Consider the following 23,364-nt stretch of genomic DNA (forward strand, 5'->3'; position numbering starts at 1 on the left):
TACATCCAATTCCCTTTTGGGTCCTTACAAGTCACCTTCCATGGACAACTACCCTCTCAATAGTCTCTTATGACTGTTCACCCCATTCCCTAATGCTAAAAATGCTGATGGCTAGCTAGCATGGATTTTTTTTTTTTTTTGGGACAGGCAGAGTGGACAGTGAGAGAGAGAGAGAAAGGTCTTCCTTTTGCCGCTGGTTCACCCTCCAATGGCCGCCGCAGCTGGCACGCTGCAGCCAGCGCACCGCACTGATCTGATGGCAGGAGCCAGGTGCTTCTCCTGGTCTCCCATGGGGTGCAGGGCCCAAGCACTCGGGCCATCCTCCACTGCACTCCCTGGCCACAGCAGAGAGCTGGCCTGGAAGAGGGACAACCGGGACAGAATCCGGCACCCCAACTGGGACTAGAACCCGGTGTGCCGGCGCTGCAAGGTGGAGGATTAGCCTAGTGAGCCGTGGCGCCAGCCGCTAGCATGGATTTTCAACATGAAATTTCTCAAATGCATATTGCCATGTACTTCTATATACAGCTCTGAATAAACCCAGACTCTTGGCAGCTTAAATGTTTAAATCAATTTTGGTTTCTTATCCCAATTCAAAGAGTGTAAGTCAACGTCCTGCACGTCTCGGCAGCTGCTTTTCAAAAACCCAACAAAAAAATCAGGATTACAGACTGCACACCTGACCCTTTGGGGGAAAAAAGAATCAATACCAATGTCACAATGTTTTTGGCAATATTTTTAGCAGAGCACACAACAGATAGTAACACAAACACCTCAGAAACTTTAAAACTTTTTATTCAACAATGTACACTTATTTTCTTAATTTGAGCTACAAATTTCTCAAGGTTTTTTTTTCCTGATAAAATAATTAAATCTGGGTATTGTTTTAATTTATATTTTTAAAACACCGAACATGAAGACATCAATAAAGGAAGATCATCATGTAACTGACACTTCCTCAGAATCCATGACATCAGAAAAAGCTATAGCAAAGACCTAAGCATTTAACAAAAGGGTAAATTCCTGGCCATTGTTCTTACATCTAGAAAAGACCTAATTTTTTTTTAAACTGGGCAAAACAAACATTTACACTTTTTGGGAAGGGAAGGGAAACATCCTCTAACATAACTGTAGCCCACTAATTATCCTTCCCCCTAAATTAAGAGGTAACTTGGCTAAATCCCTATGTGCACAAGACACAGAAATTACTTTTCTCCTCCAACATGTTATGTTCTAAGACTGAATGTAAATGAACTACTGACAGATGTTCAAGCACAGCCAAACGCTAAGATGATGCTTGCTACACTCCTGCTTAAAATGGGTAATGGACCATCTTTCAAGTCTTGACTAGTAGACTGAGTTTTTAACTGCCACTATCAACAGAGATACAGAAAGTTTTGCCATGTTTTCAAAGTCAACAATATACATCAGGAACACACTTGATGACAGAGAAGCAACCCTCTTCTATACATATGAAAAGTATAAAATGGAAAATTTATTATATGTAGGAGCATGGGGAAATGTCATGAGTAGTATCTTCTACTTAAAAATTATCCTACAAAGGTCATGAAAAGATAGCTTAAAAAATCTTTAAAAAAATTGGCAAAACCTGCCAGTACATCTACACAATCAAGTTACACATACATGTGAAATAAAGCGGTTTAGTACATGCAGGTTGCAGCAATTGAAGCAAATGTGCCCAATGTCCAAACTTGTTCTAGTCAGCATGGGTAGTTTTTATAAAGGTACACATTATCTTCAAAACCTGTGCTTTGATTTTTAAATGATTTTAATCTCAAAGCAACCATTCAGTATGCTAAGTTTATGCTAAAGCAATAAAGATAAAAATGCTATCCTAGGATTAAGACAAAATTCAGAGTTCTGTGTGGCAAAGGTCCTTCCTTCATTTCAGTTTGAACTATTTCCTATTTCTATTTCATCAAACACAAATTTCACTGAGGAAGAGCATCCAATGGTTTGTAAAGCTGATCAAACAGCCCTGTTTCAAGAAGAGCCCTTAAACAGATACAAGTCAAGTTCTTATTTAAACTGAACTTTATTAAAATAGGTGCCATTTTAGCTCTCTTCTAGTTCCAGTGATGAGCTATCTCAGAACTGTGACTTTGTCATGTTTCCAAAGATGGTAAAGCTAACAGCAAGATAAGGACAGATAAGTCACTTTTGGTAATGACACACAATTAAAACTTTCAAAACATGTGCATAGCTTTATTCATCTACTTAGAGCTAACCTTTTCACGGAGCTTCGGCAAAATTCGAGTGTGCAAAATGCATTTCTAAAACGTAATGCAAGCAAAGCTTTTCACATTTACACTGGCAGAAAATACAGAGAAACTAACAAGTCACAGTAGGGAGAGTTCAGATTTTTTTTTAATGACAAGAATTGCACAGTTTATTATTTTGAGACAGTTGTTGCAGACATAAATATTTAAAATTTTCTAAGCAAGGTGCTTTAACAATAGAAAATTTAAAGTTGGAAAGCCGGTAACTTGGTTCATTCATAGCTCATATAGAATTCCAGATTAGAGTGGACTTCATTATCTTCCTAGATTTTGCAAACAATGCTTCTTATAACACTTTTTTTTTCTTTTTTCTTTTTTTTTTAAATAACACTAAAGGAGACAGCAAGCTGATACCTTTTTCATAGCACACAAGAAATGGTGTCATCACATTACTTGAAGGTGCTGAGGGGGGAAGGAAAGAGAGCAAAAAATCCTTTTACTATTTCCCACTACAGAACAGCCACTAACAGACTAAAAACAAAAAAGAAACAACAAAAAAATTCACTTCCCCAGTTTATAAAATAGTTCCAGTTTGACAAGGTCTATAACTTTAAACAGAGAGCACCAGTTGGGCAATAGAATGAGCATTTCATACTGCATAAAGGTCAGTGAGTGGTAAGAACCATCAACTATCTCAGGCATTACTACATGGCCTTTCCAAAAAATTTTAATATACATGCAAGGCACATTGATATAAAAATAGATCTCTGGCCAACAAATATATTAAATAAGCAAATTAAAATTTTGGCTTTACAATATTGGCAACATCAAAATATAACCAGATAACTTTGGACCACACTCTTCCTCTTATACCTCCAACTCATTTGGTGTTCCCCCCCATTATTTTGGGTTCCATCTCCTTCAAATTTGAGTATGTGCTAGAGAAATGACTTTTCCTCGTCAGGCAGCACTCCTACTCTACTTATCTTTGCTAAGAAAAATATACTAGAGAAGCAGAATTAGTTGGGAGTTGTGATGAATTTGATTAAGCTAAGTCTGACTGGATCAGGACAGCATTATTTCTCCTCCATATACAAAAAGGAAGTCCCCAGCTTATACAGTAGACAACTGTTTTCTTCCTAAATGATCAGCAACAAACCAATGACACTTCCTTTAAGTCATTCTACCCAATTCCTCTTTCTGAGGCAGAGATGGAGTAATAGACAAAGCTTAAAATATTTTCAGTAGTAGAGCATTTTAAGGCCAAAAAGTGAAATGTTAATAGTATTTTTATTTCTTTAAATTTACTGTCTGTCCTTCACTGGCCAATACCAACTATGGATTAGTTATCTGTACTGATTCCCTCCCAAAGAGAATTATATAATTCATTCATCTTTATTAGTGGCTGTGCTATAGGAAAGGTGTCAAAGCAACCTATGGTATATGTATGGTATATAGAAATGTAAAAAGTGCATCACATTCTTGATTTTCAGTTTCTCATAGCAGCAGAATTAATCTAAGACAGAAAACAGTTGTATTTTCACTCTAAAAACACAACCATACCTAATGAAATGTACTTGAGATCATGAAAGGATCCTCCTCTCTATAAAGCATAAATGAAAACACACTAATAATAGACAAACAGGAAAACTAAAGGCATTCATTCAAATTTACATATTAAAACCATCTTGTTAATACCAAATCTTTACATCTACCAAAAGAAATATGCATTTAATAAAGCAAATGTTACTAGAGCAGTATCCATTTTTGGAGCCTTTATTTATTAGCACCTGAGGAAAAAAGGGTGTAAGGAAAGCTATACAAATTACCTCAAGTTGGTTTGTGGGTCTGCAGAGTACACTTTTATATACAGCGGAAGTGAAACTGAACTGGAAAATGTTCTTAACTTTAATAATGTAGTTTGTAATTTTAGTAAGGCTATAGAAAAGGGATACTGCAGTATTATAAAATGGCTTTAGAACTCTGGACATAACAAAACTATGAATAGTGAAGCCTGAATCAATAATTCCATCACCTTTGAGGATGGCTGTTCCATAGTTTCTAGCCTCTAATTGCTATTGACACTCCCAGCAATGTAAAAACAATACACCATCCTGGGTATTATACAGATAACTTAAAACTATATTCATACTATTGCCAGCATCCTTTAACTACTTAAGACCTTTCTTGAGCAGCAAAATGTTGTGAAATTTAATTTTAAACCCTGTAAAGCAGTGTTTTTGAGTGGAGCCGATGATTTACCATTCTTTAAACCAACCCGGGGCATTCCTGGTTCTCACATATCAGAATGTATCATCTTAAAAAATATTTTAGGATACCCAAAGCAAAAGTCCATCATTTTCACCATAAAATACTGGTGCTCTGTCAATTACATTAATAAACATATCAATGTTAAGAACTAATTCTAATCTGTGCTTCTGGCAAACGTAAGAGAAGCTACTCACATTTCTAGTCTGGTCCTCCACCCATGCCTTTTTAACAAGTTAACTGGGAGGAAGGGAGATAAACAAATCCTACCCTCTTTCCTTCAAAAACAGCAAAGTTATGGGTAGAACTGCCCTATTAGAATTGGGAGATTCTTTACTGACAGAACATCAATAGACCTGATCATAAAAACTACTGTTGGTCATCTATGTATCTGCCCCCTATTCTGTATTTTTGTTCTATGCAGTCAGCCAAAGCATACAAGAGGGATCATCCTTTATTTGAGGACATGGCCCATTTGCCATAACCATATCCACAACTCTTTGCAATTGGACTTTTATCCTATTTCTCTTTAGAAAGCTTTTCAAAAGTGGCTCCTTTCTTATTTAGTGGAATTTAAAATTGAGTGAAGTCCTCTTCTGATTTCCTTGCCTGTGGTCATTCGGTACAGGACAATTTCACACTAAATGGCTTTTTTGTGTTTCTAAGTTTACAGCATTACAAAAGATAAACCATTAGATGCTTCTGATGTGGGTTAGCAACAAGCCTAACAACCAAGTATGAAACTACCACTGCTATATAATATTTTGTGAAGGAACACATTTTGTATTATGGACAATTTCCATAGTTGAGGTTTGTCATATTTCCACTAAAAACTGTTATTTGAAAAAACAATGTAGCACTTTTCTTCCTGTATATAATTTTTGCAGGTTCTGAGTAATGACTATGTAAGCAGATTAATTAAAGAGGACAGCAAAATTCTAAAATGGAGACAAACTCCAGCCATTTATTTCAAGAAGGAAAAAAAAGCTGTCATTAACATAGTATCTAGTTACTGGCGATCCCCTCCTAGAAAGTAGAGGAAGAAGGGCTACTACTACAGTTTCTGTAAATACACTTCATGTGCAGGTTCATTACTAAGGAGGTTACAGGAAAGACTATGCAATTAACTTCAGATCAGCAAAGTGGGAGTGAATAAAAAGATAAATACACCCTGTCTTTTGTGGGGAAGGGAGATTATTCAAGACATCTACATGAGTGGTATGTGACACAGACGCCTACAATCAAGACAAATTTAAAAACAAATCTTCATCAATAATTAGCATCTTCATAGCTATTAAAAAAATAGGTCATGATTTCATTCTTAGTGCCATTTTTCAAATACTATCCTTTTAAGAATTTAAACCACCTGACTTTTTTCTGTGTAATGAAAACCAATGGCACAAAATAAATACAAGTTTCATTCTCTGAATACTAATATAACATCTTACACATATTCATTTACTAATTTTTAACATCTCCATCTTTTCCTCACATACAAGCACTCAACACACATATACATACATACATACACACACACACACACGCATACACACACTCCTTTTTCAGTCTTTATAATGGAGGGATGTTAAATATTCCCTCTAGACTGTATTTGGTTTATGCTACAGTACTAATACTCTGAGTTGAAGGAAAATTCATTATACCAAACAGTAACACATCAACGTTATTTAAATGTGCTAAATTAATCACAGCTGAAGTTTGTTTAGAAGCTTACACAAAAATAATCAGAAAACAGATCAGCTCTTAAGATTTTTTAATAAGTGCTCTGTAAGGAATTGTGTGAGGACCTAAGGAGAAAGATTGCGACAAGTAGAGTTAAAAGTGTTACCAAACAGCACAACGGAGATTTGTCCCAAAGTCCTGCTTGAACCTAGGCAATTAAGTCCATTAACCCAATGCCCAGAAAATACTGACACTTAATATGACGGGGCAAGTAGGGTTCCCAGAAAGTTAACAGACATTCCTAACTACTGCATACCTCTAACCATATAATCAAGGAAATTTCAGTGGAGAAATCAAAGTGAAATGTTGCATTGTTTCATTTAGAAGTGAGACTCTCAAAACCTTTGGACAAAGAGAGAAAGGGATACATTCTTTTTGGCTTCTCTGAACATGGAGGCCTGAGGGATGTGGATATGGAAGGGAATTAGAAAAGACAGCCTTAAAGATATTTAAGTGTTGCTTCTAAGTTAAAAAGCCCAATTCAGATGAGGGCTGGATTTTTTTAAATATATAGTCATTCAATTTCTGTTATATGTCACAAACCCAGAAAGTTTCATGTGAGTTGTGAGACAAGAACCTTAAGATTCCAGGCAAGCAAAATGGACATTTTAAAAAAGGAGGTGGAGGGTTGGGGATCTGGCCCTAAGGCGACAAGTGGTTACACAAGGCAATTGAACACACAGCAGAACTTTAAAACCTGTAAAACAAACTGGAGCCTTTTTTTTTTTCTTTAATCAACCTTATATATTTTTTTAAAACTTTTTAAAAATTTTTATTTAAAAACACAAACACAGACTTTTCACTTCAGTATGTGGTATGTTGCATTTTCCAGTTTGTTCAATGCTTTAAAGCTCAAGGATGCCTCTGCTTTCAATTGTACATGGGCCTGAAGCATCCTAGCTTTTGGCAAGCAGGCAGGAGACTCAACAAAAATCAAAAGAACAAGGCAGACTAAATGCAGGGCACATCTGTAAACATATTATACATTTGAAAATTACAATTATCAGTAAAAGTGATACAGTTTACAGGTGAAATGAAACTATCTGGAACTGGCCTACCACAAGTTTCTGAACCTGGACTGATACAATAAGTTATTATATATATATATTATGTATAAAAAGTTTTGTTTACATCAAGTGGAATTGGCAATCCATGCTTATACTCTTAAAAAAAATCTAAGCAGGGCAGAAATCCAGACTAAAGATATTTTCTCTATTCTATATTGAGTCCAACAGCTTCTTTCATGAACTACTTGTTAGAAGTCTCAAATAATCAACAGAACAAGAAAACCCATCCATACTACAGTCGCTTACAACTGGACATTTCTTAGGCAAAGGGGTAGAGCAAAAGTAGTTACTTTCTCCCCCAAATACCCCCAGGGGATCCGGTCTACTTTTATTAGAAGACAACAACTCTTTAAATAAATGCCCTGCTACTTTACTCTGTATTTGACATACATGGATATACTAATTTCTCTGTGTGTGTGATGTGATGCTGTCAGGCCAGAGAACTTGTTATTATGCCACTAACATCACCCAACTTAAATTGGACCCTTAGTTTCTGCACACACACACTCTTTTTTAGCATGCTATACACAAGCTGCAGTGCAACAGGATGGCAATGTGATGGTAAGACAGGGCTAATGCTCTTCTCTGCCCAAAAGATAATTTCGAGAATTTCACATTATTTTCCTTAAAAAAACCCATTTTGCTCTAATAATAAAATATATTTATTAAGATATAATTAGAAGCTAATAAGCTTAGTTTGTACACCACCTACAGGCAGGGTTCTATCACCTCTTCACTCGCTAAAAACATGAAGTTTTAGTTTTCATGGGCTGCCTCCCCCCTTTAGACTTTGCTGAGAAATTAAAAGATACAGAAGTTTCTCTTGTATGTCTGATGAAAAACAAGGAAAACAGCACATTTAGTGTTAGTGACAGAGAGCAAGTCTGGAGCACCTACAGTTGAAAAGCAGAATATATTTTTGCTCCCAGTTGTACAATTACATTAAATTTGGACAAAGGAATTGTTTTTTCTGTATCTAAGCCAATTGCTTGTTCTGCAACTTTTCTATAAATGACAATCATGGATTCCTCAGTTGTTTTAAGTCCAACATGTAATCAAGCCAAGTTAACTATGTACCCACCAACTATTCCAGAACTGTAGAACTTTAATGCCCTCCCTTTTTCCCACCCCATAAGAAAAATAAAAAAAAAAAATAAAAAAAGAAAGAAAATATTCCGCCCCCCCCCCCACACCCCACAGAGGCTGCTTAACTCCTGGCAAGACATGCTAAAACAAAAAACAAAAAAACAAAAAACAAAAACAACAAACAAACAAACCCCCAAAAACCCTGCAAACTTCAAGGCATTTATCCAGCATTCTTGCAGGGCTTAAAGTAAAAGCAAAAGATCAAGGGAGGAGTAGGGGAAAATGTTGAATCATTCTGGGTTCCCCGTGATTAGTGTATCACTTTAGTCACAGAACAACATACAAAGATCTTAAGTGGATTTGCCTTTCCAGTGGGTCATTTGTTGCCCAAGTTGATGACAGCAGGAACTTCAGAACCACGCTTGTTTAGTCTGTATTCATCATTAATCACTTGCATTCACACTTAAAAACAAAAACTAACAAAGGAAAAAAAAAAAAACAAACAAAACTATTCAGTACCGGAGATTAAATAACCATGTGAAGTCTCTTGAAATAAATTTGATTCCTTAAGAAGTCTAATTACTTTCAGTTGCCTTTTTTAAATAACTATATATATATATATGTATATATATATATTTGTATATATTATCCTGTGATTCTACTTATGGTTCCTCTGCTGCGTTGAAGATCTAGGAGCATAAAAGCCTTGTGTCCCCCATGAACGGTGGCTCTAATGCTGCAGAAAGGTTACAATTAGGCAGTCAGGTCCTTCATTGATCTGGACTATCCATGGCTTCATTGTAAGTGATTATCCTTTTGGGATCTGGAGAATTAAAATAAAAAAAAAAAAACAAGGTTTGAATCCTTCTATGTCTCAAAAACAAGTCTCAAACAATCATCATTTGAACCACCCTTTTTGTGAAAACAGAATTTAAAGTCATTTATAATTTGCATTAACACAAGCTGAGAGGAGTTAAGTTTTACAAATGTGTACTATCACTACAGTCAGACAGTGTCTTCATTAAAGTATCGCTGCAATGGCTAGGACTGGGCCAGGCAGAAGCCAGGAGCCAGGAGCTTCTTCCTGGTCACATGACCCAGTTTCTCAACTTAAAAGTGGATATTTGGCATTCTAACAGAATTCCAGCAACAAGGTCCTCAAGAGAGTAAAGGTCTCAACTCCTACAGACTACTGAATGTTTAGCTTAGCTAAAAGGATTTTTTGTTATTCCTAATTATAAAATTAATGCATTTGAAAAAAGTTGGATAAAAAAAGGCTTACAGTCATCAATACTTCAATACTGAAAAAATTTTGAGTATTTATTTAAATAAGATTTGTTTACTTGGAGCCAGTGCTGTGGACTTCCACCTGTGGTGCCAGCATTCCTTATGGGTGCCTGTTCAAGTTTTGGCTGCTCCACTTCCAATCCAGCTCTTTGCTGGATTTATTTGTGTATTTATAAACCTCAGAGTTACAGAGGGGCAGACACAGAGAGAGGTTTTCCATTCACTGGTTCACTCTACAAGTGGCTGCAATGGCCAGGATGGAGCCAAGAGCCCAAGCACCTGAACCATCTTCCACTGCTTTTCCCAAGGCCATTAGCAGGGAGCTGGATTTGAAGTGGAGCAGCTGAGATCTGAACCAGCACTCATATGGATGCCAATGTTGCAGGCAGCGGCTTTATCTGCTATGCTACAACTCCAGCTCCCGGATGTATGTTCTTTTCTTTTTTTTCATCAAATAAAGACAACATTCATTTTAAACAATGCAAATGGAAGCAAGCGTTTATCAGCCCAAGCTGTTAACACATCCATGTCCCATATCAGAGTACCTGAGTTCAATTCTTGGTTCCAGCTATTTGGCTAATTATTAGCAGATTCCAGGGGGCTGCAGAGATGGCTCAAGTAACTAGGTTCTTGTCACCCACATAGGAGAACTGGATTGTGATCCAAGCTCTTAGCTCAGGCCTCAGCCAGGCCATTATGAACATTTGGGCAATGAAATAAGGGATGGGAGTGCTCTCTGTCTCAAGAATCACAAAAACAGGATCCAGCACTGTGGCATAGCAGGTAAAACTGCCACTGTGGCAAAGCAGGTAAAGCCGCGGCCTGCAGTGTTGGCATCTCATATGGGCACTGGTTCAAGTCCTGGCTGCTCCACTTCTGATCCAGCTCTCTGCTTTGGCCTGAGAAAGCAGAAGATGGCCCAAGTCCTTGGGCCCCTGCACCTGCATGGGAGACCGGGAGGATGTTCCTGGCTTCTGATTGGCCCAGCTCCAGTCATTGAGGCCATTTGGGGAGTGAACCAGCAGATGGAAGACCTCTCTCTGCCTTTCAAACAAACAAATAAATCTTAAAAAAAAAAAAAAAAAAAAAAAAAAAAAAAAAAAAAAAAAAAAAAGTCTGGATAGTCTAGCAAATGATTGTTCAAGTATAACCTAGCACCAAAAGCTTCATGTTAAACTTAGTTTCATAGAACTACCAGTTGAAGTCTAACCAGTAACTTATTCTTTCTTCCTAATTTCCCATAACCATCAGCTTTCATTTTCAGCAAAGCACATCTATATCCTGAGTTCAAAATATAAAGCTGTCAGAATGTGTCTAGGTAGACGCCAAGGCTATTCTAAAGTGTTATGTTCTCCTCTTCTGGGAGGCAATATTTTAATTTCACACTTTCTACTTAACACAAAAAACTTTAATATGTACATACTTTTGCTGTTGGGGAAAAAAAAGCAAACCAATAAAACCTGCCACTATATTGCAAATTATATTCAAGGGGCCAGCACTGTGGCACAGTGAGTTAACACCCTTGCCTGAAGTGCTGGCATCCCATATGGGCACTGGGTCTAGTCCTGGCTGCTCCTCTTCTGACCCAGCTCTCTGCTATGGCCTGGGAAAGCAGTAGAAGATGGCCCAAGTCCTTGGGCCCCTGCACCCACGTGGGAGACCCAGAAGCAGCTCCTGGCTTCCAATCAGTGCAGTTTCGGCCATTGCGGCCAATTGGGGAGTGAACCATTAGATGGAAGACCTCTCTCTCTCTTTCTCTCTGTGTGTGTAACTCTGACTCTCAAGTAATAAATAAATCTTAACAAAAAAAATTATATTCAAGAATTCAAGATCTCTTCAGCCTTAAGAATCAATCTAGTTTACTCCAGAGACAACAATATCCTTTATGGGTTTCCAACAGCCATACACTGGCAACCTACCACGAAGATAATGTCCCTTCCTAATGGTTAATATCTATTTACCAGCAAAACTAAAGTAGGTCAACTTTTGCAGGGTATACTTTCTTTTTAATTTGTATTTATTTACTTGAAGGGCACAAAAACAGAAAAAGAGAGTAAGAGTTCCCATCTGCTGGTTCAATCCCAAAATACTCCTAATAGCCAGGGTTGAGCCAGAAGCCGGGAACTCAGTCCAGTTCTCCCTCACGATGACAGGAAATTAACCACTGCCTCTGAGAGGAAAGCTAGAGTCAGGAGCAGAACCAAGGCTAAACCCTAGGTACTCAGACAAGGGACTGAGTGTCCCAAGCAATGTCCTATCTGCTATCTAAATTGTCCTTCCCTGAAGGGTGTATTTTCTACTCTACCTTCTTTTCATTTGTGTTTAATTACTGAAAAAGAGGGAGAAATCGAAGGAGTAGTAGTACTGGAAAATCGTGCAGACGTACATTCTAGCCCCATCTCTCTAGCTTATACACCAACCTCTGAGTCTGAATTTCCTAATAAATAAGACATAAGAGAATTTCTAACATTCTTCAACTCCTAAAATTCCTAGGAATTTCACATTCATCCGAGATGCACATATATTAACCAACAAAGTAGATGAGTGTATGATATAATTCAGTTACAAGATTCTGAAAACCTAAATACATTACTCAGCGGCTTCTTTCCAAACTAAACTCACCTTTTGTATCATGCAATCAACTATTTTTACTATATTTGTAAAGAAGGTATGCAATAATTAGGAAATTCTAAATAATCCAGATGTGGATTATCGAGTCTTTCTGTTCTCCCACTCATCACATCTTGGTTATGGGAGGGTGAAGAACTCTTGATTTGCTATTCATATTTCCTTTTTGAAGAACATACAGCCCAGATATTTCTGCAACAACTATTATTTTTCTAGCTTTTGGTTTCAGTCCTGGCCAGCATGGGCATTTGGGAAGTGAACCAGTAAATGGGACTTGTTTATGTTTCTCTCTCAAATAAACATAGTGCCTTTCAACTACATTCATTAAATAATTCAAAATATAAAACCTGTTTATTTGGTAGATGACTGCTCAACTGTTATTCCCATCTAAAAACAATGTATAGTAATCACTGGTTATGAATATTAAGTCATTTACTCATTCTTACCTTGCTTCTGCAAATTCCAAATAGATTCCATTTCTGCAAAGAATAAAAAGACGGATTATTTTATGTACTAGGTTTCAGTGAGCAAAGTTTAAAGCTATGCTTTTCATTTTAAATCTAAAAAAACTAGACTGATAAATGCTGAGCTGAAGGTAGAACTGGAAACAATTCTGTGACAAACCAAGCACTTGCAGCTTCCTATAATTCTTAAGCATCACTCAGATTGCCTTTTAAATGTTGATCACAGAATGTCAGTTATTATCTGAAATTCGCAGAACAACTTTGTTTTCACCAACAGCAAAAATGCAGAAGCATATTACAGGTAAAATATTTCTCAAAACAGATCATAATTATTAAAAACCAAATATCTCTTAGCAAGCTATCATTCCAAATATTTTGAGAATTATTCATCAATCATACTCAATGCTTAGTTTAAGCATTCACGCAAGTTGTTTTGAACACTAAACCACATCTACTTTAACCCAGTCAAAATGCAATCTTTACCCATTTATTAATGATGTACAATCCTCACTTGCTCCATTTTCATTCAAAATGTGTACAGTACATTTATTTTCACATCTTAAAAATGACCCAAACTATAGTGATACGGGGAGAGAAGGTAGAACTGTACCTGACATAGAAAAAAAATCTTCAGCTGGCGCCGCGGCTCACTAGGCTAATCCTCCACCCAGTGGCGCCGGCACACCGGGTTCTAGTCCCGGTTGGGGCGCCGGATTCTTTCCTGGTTGCCCCTCTTCCAGGCCAGCTCTCTGCTGGGGCCCGGGAAGGCAGTGGAGGATGGCCCAAGTGCTTGGGCCCTGCACCCCATGGGAGACCAGGAGAAGCACCTGGCTCCTGGCTTCGGATCAGCGCGGTGCGCCGGCCGCAGCACGCCAGCCGTGGCAGCCATTGGAGGGTGAACCAATGGCAAAAGGAAGACCTTTCTCTCTCTCTCACTATCCACTCTGCCTGTCAAAAACAAACAAACAAACACCTTCAAGAATATTCAAAGTCTTGAGTAAGACAATAGATACTACACTATGACCTTGAAAGAACAAATAATAGGGCCAGTGTTGTGGTGCAGCGGGCTAGGCTATAACTTGGAACACACACATCCTGTTATCAGGATCAAGTCCTGGCTCTTCTGTCTCCCATGGAGCTTCCTGATTATGCAGCTGGAAGGCAGAAGATGGTTCAAGTACTTGGGTCCCTGCCAGTCATGCAGGGGACCTGGTCCGAATTCCTGGCTCTGGCCTAACACAGCCCTGGCTGTTGCAGGCATCTGGGGAGTAAACCAACAGATGGAAGCTCTCTCTGTCCCTCTATTCTTCACCTTGCCCTTTTATTTAAAAAAAAAAAAAAAAAAAAAAAAAAAAAAAAACTTCAAATAAGAGTTACACGGGGGGGGGGGAGGGTGTGGGGGGTGTTCCATACACTGGCTCACTCCCCATTTAGCTACAACTGGAGCCAGGAGCTTCCTCAGGGTCTCCCACATGGGTGCAGCAGGGGCCCAAGGAGCTGGGCCATCTTCTGCTTTCCCAGGCCATAGCAGAGTTGGATTGAAGTGGAACAGCCAGGTTATGAACTGGTGCCCACATGGTATGCTGGCACTTCAGGCACGGGCTTTACCCACTACGCCACAGCGCTGGCCCCCACCTTGCCTTTTAATTAAATATCTTTAAAGAAACAAAAAACAAAACCTCTACCAAACAAAAACTACCTAAGTAGAAATAATGAGTAAGCACTGAGGATTAAGTACTCTTCCCACTGCCATACAACTATCATTCTGAAAGGACAAAAAGACTGATTTTTGATTATAAATAAATTCTATTTAATTGCTTTCTATTTATCAGCAACTAATTATAGTAAGAGGACTAGAGCTTATTAAGATGAGATGTATGAAAACAAGGGTTTCAGTTATGGAACAACATAACCCCTTCCTGGGGCTAAAATAGAACAAGTACAGACCTAAAATTATGACTGTCTTATTATAGGTGTATGGACAGAAACAGGGAATGGTAGAGTAACACTGTTCCCCCACTCCCCTCAAATCAAGACTTGCTAGGAAAATTTTTGAAAATTTCGCTAGAATTGGATGTTCAGATTAATAGGTAAATGATCAAAGTAATTATTCAGATAAAACTCAATTCAAAGTTACTACAATGATTCTCTGATTAAACTATAGCTGGCTAGTAATATTCTGCCACTTGTCCAAGTTTAGTCCTATGCCTATGGACTTCAAATCTCTGAGCAGTTCCTATGCAAAGATAGGTAGGAAAATTCCTTTGTCCTGGGAGGTCTACAATCAACCTACTCTTGGGGAAAAAAGATGACATCTCAGAAAGGGAATTTTAATCACACAGATCATACCTATCACTCCAATACAAGTTCTAACTTTATTAGTTTCAGACGGTAAAAAGTAGCTGAGAGTTTATAATAGCACTTTTATATTAAAATTACTGGATCCCAGAATGGCCAAAGCCTTGTCTTGTGAGACCTGAGTGCAAATAAATTAACCCAATACAATTAGCATTTTTTCTTTTAGCAAAGGCACGGAAATTTGACATTCTGCAGCAAACTGCTAAAGTATCTTGTATATACCAGTTACTTGACACTCATTATTTTAGGTCTGCTCACTAAAGATAAATAACTTCAATATGGCTCTGCCTTTCTCCTCTATGAGGGGAGAAGATATACTTGAGTCACGGAAACACAAAAATCAGAATAAAGATGACAAAAGCAGCTATCTGCAAATGCCAGTTTAATAGTTAAATACATTTCTTTGCCTCAAATTAGAACATTCAGTTTAAGGATTTACTCAAATACTACAGAATTTTAAACTTCAAATAAAGAAAACTTATGTAGGATCTAGTTTTAGTTTTGTAAACCTGATTGTGACTTTGGGGGAGCAGGAGGAATTTATAGCATAATAATTATCTAAGGTGCTGAACTGAGAAATCATTTCCCTTCCTGTTAATTACTTTTGTAAATACTAGCAACTTTATTTCCTTGATCAAAATTTAAGTTTCTATGAAACTGAAACAAGGTTAATATCAAAAAGGAAATAAATTGTTTGTATAATTATATGCCATGCTTAACAACTCTACAAGTGACACCACTGATAAAACACACACGACCAACACATTTTGTCCCTTATAGAAGTCTCAACTCAGATTATGAATATGAAATGTGTTACTCTGCAAAACTTTTCTAACTGTCCCAAGAGAATATAAATAAAACTAGAAAAGGTACTTTCAACTGCACAAAATCAAAATATTAGGTACACCCATCTGACACTACTGACATACAACCTTTTTGTGTCCTACAAAAAAACAAAAATCCCTCAAAGGAAAAGATTGAAGCTAAGAAGTAAAGTCAATAGGAAGTTTTGGCTTTGTCTTTAAAATTAAACAGAGAGGTGGGCATTTAGGCTAGCAGTTAAGATATCCTGTCCCACATTGGAGTAGCTGAATTGGATACCTGCCTCCAGCTCCTGAGCTGACAGGCATATACCTATGAAGATCTGGACTGAGTTTCCAGTTCTTTGCTTCAGTACTACCTAGTCCTAGCTGTTGCAGGCATTTGGGGAGTAAACCAGAGTACTGATGAGAGGAGCTCTGATTCTACAATAAGTAAATAATTTTCAACTGCACATTCCAAATTTGAAGCTACAAATCACAGAAAACCTGAAACGTTAACTGTCTAGACCTCTAAATACACACAATAGAAACCTGGAACCCAAGTTGGTTTTGTTATTTTTCTTTTCTACTGCTGTATTTATTTAAATCTAGTTTACTTCATAAAGGTAAAATATCAGCATTGTGGCACAGAGGGTAAAGCTGTGGTGTGGGACACCAGCATCCCATACCAATGATGATTCAAGTACCAGCTACTCCACTTCTGATCCAGCTTCCTGTTACTCTGTCTGGGAAAGCAGCAGAAGATGGCCCAAATGTTTGAACCCCTGCACCCATGTGGGAGACCCAGATCAAGCTCCTGGCTCCAGCCCAGCCCAGCTCTGGCCACTATGGCCATTTGGGGAGTGAACCAGTGAATGGAAGATTTCTCTGTAAGTCTGCTTTTCAAACACATACAGAAATCTTTAGAAAAAAAAAAAATCAAATTCAAGTTGCTTGGAGTGAAACTTCTATTGAGAAACAGTTTCTGGTTTTACAGCATATTTCCTTTACCCTCAGTACTTAAGCTAGTGAAATCTGACAGCTGAATTTTAGCTTTGTAAATTCCTTACAAGTGACACTTCACACTAATGCCAAAGTGAATTCATTACCATTGAACTTGGAAAGAAGATGTAATGAGAATTCAAGTAGCCAGTCTGGATGCTCAACTGACAAGTCACTGGAGGGAAGAAGACCTTATAGCCTATTAGGAATTATTATATCTATTCACATATATCCCATATTATAGAGAAAACAGGTACTCTTGCCAAGCCTAGAAAATTCAAGCAGGTCTTAAAGTGCACTTTCTTAAAACTGTCAAATTTGCCAGCATATGCTAGTAAAATCATTAGAAAGACAGATGTAATCCCACAGGCATTCATGAACAATTGCTACAAAGTATAGTAAATGTGAAAACACTTAAGTATTGTGTAAAAAAAAGATGGGGGCCAGTTCGAGTCCCGGCTGTTCCAATTCTGATTCAGCTTCTCTGCTGTGGCTTGAGAAAGCAGAAGATAGCCCAAGTCCTTGGGTCCCTGCACCTGTGTCGGAGACCTGGAAGAAGCTCCTGGCTTCAGATAGGCGCAGCTCTGGCCATTGTGGCCACCTGGGGAGTGAACCAGAGATGGAAGATCTCTCTCTTTGCCTCTGCCTTCAAATAAATAAATCTTAAAAATTCAGTGGTTCCCCCTGCCTCCTGACCAAAATAAAAAAAAAAATCTCCCATGATCTGGCAGCAACTTATTTTCCTTTTTATACCCCCTCACCACATCCAAACTAGATCCCTTCCTATAATTTCATTTATTCATGACTTGTCATTTCACTATTCTTTACCTCCCCATAGGTTAAAAATCTTCTTGATTCATCAAAATAGTTTATAAATGCTACTGCCTCTACAAAAATAATTCTCCACTGGGGAAGGAGTTTGGCAAAGTAGTTAAGATGCCATTTGGGGGGCCGGCGCTGTTTAGCAGAGGGTTAATGCCCTGGCCTGAAGCGCTAGCATCCCATGTGGGTGCCAGTTCTAGTCCGGGCTACTCCTCTTCCTATCAGCTCTTTGCTATGGCCTGGAATAACAGTGGAAGATGGTCCAAGTCCTTGAACCCCCGCTTCAGCGTGGGAGAGCCAGAAGAAGCTCTGGCTCCTGGCTTCAGATAGGCACAGCTCCAGCTGTTGCGGCCATCTAGGAAGTAAACCAGCGGATGGGAGACCTCTCTCTGTAACTCTTTCAAATAAATAAAATAAATCTTAGAAAAAAAAAAAGATGCTATTTGGGACACCTGCATCCCATATTGGAATCCCAATTCCTATGCTTTCGATTTGGCTTTCTTGGAGCCAGCAGATGATGGCTCAAATACTTGGGGCCCTGCTGCCCATATGGAAGATCCAGATTTTTTTTTAATTTGACAGGTAGAATTTTTTTTAGACAGTGAGAGAGACACAGAGAAAGGTCTTCCTTCTGTTGGTTCACTCCCCAAATGGCCACTACGGCCAGTGCTGCGCCGATCCAAAGCCAGGTGATTCTTCCTGGTCTCCCATGCGGGTGCAGGGGCCCAAGCACTTGGGCCATCCTCCACTGCCCTCCCAGGCCACAGCAGAGAGCTGGACTGGAAGAGGAGCAACTGGGACTAGAACCCAGTGCTCATATAGGATGCCGGTGCCGCAGGCAGAGGATTAACCAAGTGAGCCATGGTGCCAGCCCTGGAAGCTGCAGGTTATCTGGGAATCAGATTTCTGGTTGTTTTTCAACCTTTCAAATAAAATGAAAAAACAAGATGGCTCAAGTGCTTGAGTCCCTGCACACACATCGGAGACCTTGGCTTCTGGCCTCAGATCGGCGTTGCAGGTATTTGGGGAGTGAAACAGCAGATACAAGATCTTTGTCTCTCCCTCTCCGTGTAACTCTGCCTTTCAAATAAATAAAAAAATAAATCTTTATAAATTTTTTATAAAAAACCTATCAAAGTCTTCCATAAGTAAACAAAGTACTCTGCCTATGCTACACACTTGATAAAAAACACACATGCTCCCAATTATTGCCCAACATCTTAATAGCAAACAGTGGCTAGTACAGAAAACAGTGGCAAAGAAAAAAGGGATTACACTAGTCAGATCTATGTAGTTTTCTATTCTGGCTGGCAACTAAAATTACTGAGTAAGGTTTGAAGTTTTCTTTATACCACTGCCCAATTCAAAGCTAGCAAACCAAACCTGTGCCAATAACTTGTCACCCAGTAAAGACAGTAGAGAAACAGTAGTAGAAATTTAAAAATTCTTTTTAATACCATAGAGTTGCCTAAGTCTTTTATACTAAATAACGTCTAAATTTAAAGAAGGTATTATTCCGTGGCTGCCGCCTTCAGTGCCAGCATCCCATATGGGTGCTGGTTTGAGGCTCGGCTGCTCCACTTCTGATACAGCTCTCTGCTATGGCCTGGGAAAGCAGTAGAAGGAAGACCTCTCTCTCTCTGTGTGTAATAATAAATAAATCTTTAGAAAAAAGTTATTGTTCTTACAAAGTAGTCAACTTGGTTAGGGCTCTTATATCAAAATATCAGTACTATTATTAGTGCTTGATAGCCTTCAGCTCAATATGATCCAATCTATCAATTTGTTTAAATTAGTACTTTTGACCAAAGACAACTGACATCAATTGATCTTACTGCCATGGATTGTTACAAATACTTTAAACTGCTTCAGATTCAAAGGTTTACCTCAATATGTCAGGATTCAGGAGCAGGTGTTTGGTGCAGCAGTTTAGTCGCTGCTCAGGATATCCGTGTTCCATATTGAGGTACCTAGCTACTCTGCTTCTGATCCAGTTTCCTGCTGATGTGCATCTAGGGAAGGGTCTTTGCCACCCATGTGGGAGACTATGGTTGAGTTCTTGGTGTTTGACATCCACTGAACCCAGTTCTGGCTGTTAAGTGCAAGTGGGGAGTAAACTAGCAGATGAAGATACTTTTCTCACCCTTTGTCACCCTGCCTTTCAAATAACTAATTAAACTTTTGGGAAAAATTATGTATTGGCAAGGATATAGATTAACTAGAACACTTTTGCATTGTTGGAGGCACAATTTAAAAATGCTAAACAGCTACTGAGAAAAATACTGTGGTAATTCCTCAAAATCTAAGAACTTCCAGAAAGAGAATTGAAAGCATGGTCCTAAAAAGGTTAACCCATGTTCATAGCAGTGTTATTCATAACAGGTAAAATGTGGAAGCAATTCAAGGATTCCACATACATGAATGGATAAACATTATACACACACACACTGAACTATTATTTTGGCCTTTACAAAGAATGATGTTCTGTCATGTTACAACAGAAATGAACCTCAAGAACATCATGCTTAAGTTAAATACGCTAGTTCCCAAATGAGAAACACTATAGGCTTCCACTTATGAGCTACTTATAATCAAAACAGACAAAGTAAAATAATGGCTGCCAAGGCCTGGGAAGAAGGAATGGAGTTACCGTTTAATGGGCATAACCTTCGTTTACATGTATTTTTTTTAGACTTATTTATCTGAAAGTCAGTTTCAGGACTGGTCTTCCTCTTATGAGTCACTCCCCAAATGGCTGTAAAGACCAGGGTTGGGCCAGGCTGAAGCCAGGAGTCACTTCCAGGTCTCCCATGTGGGTACAGGGGCCCAAGGATTTGAGCCATTTTGCGTTGCTTTCTCGGACGCATCAGAAGGGAGCTGGATGAAGTAGAGCAGTCAACACTGGAATGGGAGCCCATAAGGCACTGCAATGGTGCCTTAACCTTCTGCGGCACAGTGCTGGCCTGCTTATATAGGTATATATTTTTAAAATTTATTTATTTAACTTGAAAGTCAGAGTTACACAGGAAGAAGAGAGGCAGAGAGAGAGAGAGGACTTCCATCTGCTGGTTCACTCCAATTGGCTGCAACGGCCACAGCTGTGCTGATCCGAAGCCAGGAGCCAGGAGCTTCTTCCAGGTCTCCCACACAAGTGCAGGGGCCCAAGCACTTGGGCAATCTACTGCTTTCCCAAGCCATAGCAGAGAGCTGGATCAGAAGTGGAGCAGCCAGGACTCGAACCAGCACCTATATAGGATGCTGGCACTGCAGGCGGTGGCTTTACCTTTTTTAGCACTGGCCTCTAAAACATTTTTGAGATGGATGGTTGTGATAGTTATAAGCCGTTACTTAAGACCAGTGAACTACACACATAAATGGTTAATATTATAGGGTCCCTTGCCACCCCTGTGGGAGACCAGGATGGAGTTCTTGCTCTTGGCATTAGCCTCGCTCAGACCTGGCTGTTGCAGTCATTTGGGGACTGAACCAGCAGATGGAATATTTGTTTTTCCCTCTCTGTTGCTCTGCCTTAAAAAACAAAACCTAACACAAAAATTATTTATTTATTTGAAAGTGTTAAAGAGATAGGGGGAAATCTTTTTTTTTTTAAAAATGCACCACTCCAGGACCAGCATTATTGTGTAATAGGTAAAGCTGACGCCTGTGACATCGACATCCCATAAGGGTACAGGTTCAAGTTCCGGCTGCTCTACTTTTGCTCCAGCTCTCTTAATAGCCTGGGAAAAGCAGAGATGGCCCAAGTGCTTGGGCTCCTGCAACCACATGGGAGACCCAGATGAAGTGCCCGACTTCAGACTGGCCTGGCCCAGCTCTAGTCATTGCAGCCTCTTGGGAGTGAATCAGCAGGCAGTTCTCTCTAAATAACCTAAAGAAATGCTCTTAGGGGCCGGTGCCGTGGTGTAGCGGTCATGGTTGTTCCACTTGTGATTCAGCCTGGAAAAAGTCAGAGTTACACAGGGAGAGGAGAGGCACAGAGAGAGAGAGAGAGAGAGAGAGAGAGAGAGGTCTGTGCCTGGGAAAACAGCACAGGATGGCCCAAGTGCTTGGGCCCCTGTATCCACGAGGAAGACCTGGAAGAAGCTCCTGGCTCCTGGTTTCAGTCTTGCACAGCTTTGGCTGTCACAGCCATATGGTGAGTGAGCCCTCTCTTTAATTCTGCCTTTCAAATAAATAAATAAATCTTTAAAAAAAAATAAAAAGTTATTCAGATGATCAAAAGGTTAACTTAAAACCAATTCAAGTAAAGGGAAAACTAACGAACCAATTGATCACTAATGGACCAATCAACACTTGGCAGCAATTCAAAGAACTTGCCACTCTGGAACCCAAACTGAACATTATCTGTTGTTCCAGGGGAAAAACAATCAATATCAACCTGATTCATTTTAATACACAAACTTACTAAAGAAAATCTTTTCAGTAATACCAGCAAAACTAAACACATTTGCATCTATATGGCACATTTAGTTTATCTGAATCACTGATTTTAGTTAGCCCATATATAGGGAATGCACACAGAATAACTGGAATACAAACTAATGCTCTCATTTAAAAAGGCCTACAATTACACATAATAAAAAAGAGAATCATACATAAAACAACTAATCAACTACCTAGTAGAACAGATCCCACAAATTTTGAGGTAGCAGAATATAACACAACCAAATATCTTCTCAGGCCTACACAATGACCACCACTAGACACTTTGGTAAACATTTTCCAATAACATTATTTGAAGGGCAGATGGCACAGAAAATGACACCCTACCCTCCCAGTAGAATTTAATTTAAATAGAACTAAGTATTTCTTTTTTGCCCTTACAGCCCTAAAAAAATAAATCCAGTTCCAGGGTAAACCTCATGGTTAGTTCCCAAGAGCAGAACTAGAGAACAAGTGAAGGCAGGTGAATTTTACCTGCCAGAATTCTTGTCCCTTAACGTCCATAAGGCAATTCTACTGCTTTCCACTTTTTAAGGAAAAGATCAATTTAGTTCATTGTACCAAATAAATGTTTTTGTTCACAGAGAAGGAAAGGTATGTAAGATTAAGAAATTTGCTCAAGTCACATAAAAAGCTTTGTTATTCATCTCTGATGCAATGATTTCTTCCAGGGAAAATATGGTAATTACCTCATACCCACAATCTGATATGCATATTCTTCCCAGCAGTTCCAAATCATGCCTAAACGGCCATGTTAAAAATGGGAATGTGCAGTATCTATTAATTGTGTCCATGCAGACATGGGTATGGGAACAAAGGTGGAAAAGGTATGAAGATTAAAAACCACTGTCCTAAAAAGCAAAAAGTTTATAAATATCATTTGTTACACCTCACTATTTGCATTAAGGATTTAACTTATTTTCTGGTTACTATTCAGCACACATTATTCCTTCTTATAAAAGATGTAAAGTTTGATACTCCATCTTTTTTGGACCCTTCTTCAAAAATACTGCTCTTATTCATTTTAGGCAAATTAAAAATATTAAATGACTTTGGAATTAAGCATATAATACAAAAAATAAGAGACAGGGAACATATACCCAAAGAAAAAAATTTTTGAAGAACTCATGAGATAATATAA

The 23,364-nt window shown here is 38.6% G+C and overlaps 1 protein-coding gene across 3 annotated transcripts in view; it reads right to left on the reverse strand.

Annotated features, from left to right (window-relative positions):
* Nucleotides 1-777: 777 nt before the first annotated feature.
* NUFIP2 (nuclear FMR1 interacting protein 2) overlaps nt 778-23,364 on the reverse strand; it is a 145,181-nt gene continuing 122,594 nt past the window's right edge. For all 3 annotated transcript variants that reach the window (XM_002718913.5, XM_051825376.2, XM_051825375.2), the window contains 2 exons: nt 12,763-12,795; nt 778-9,224 (listed from right to left, as the gene is read on the reverse strand). In XM_002718913.5, coding sequence (XP_002718959.1) covers nt 9,172-9,224; nt 12,763-12,795 — 86 coding nt within the window. In that variant the 3' untranslated portion in view covers nt 778-9,171. The remainder of the gene's footprint in view (nt 9,225-12,762; nt 12,796-23,364) is intronic.

The sequence above is a fragment of the Oryctolagus cuniculus genome, chromosome 17, assembly GCF_964237555.1.
Source record: "Oryctolagus cuniculus chromosome 17, mOryCun1.1, whole genome shotgun sequence".
Lineage (NCBI taxonomy): Eukaryota > Metazoa > Chordata > Mammalia > Lagomorpha > Leporidae > Oryctolagus > Oryctolagus cuniculus.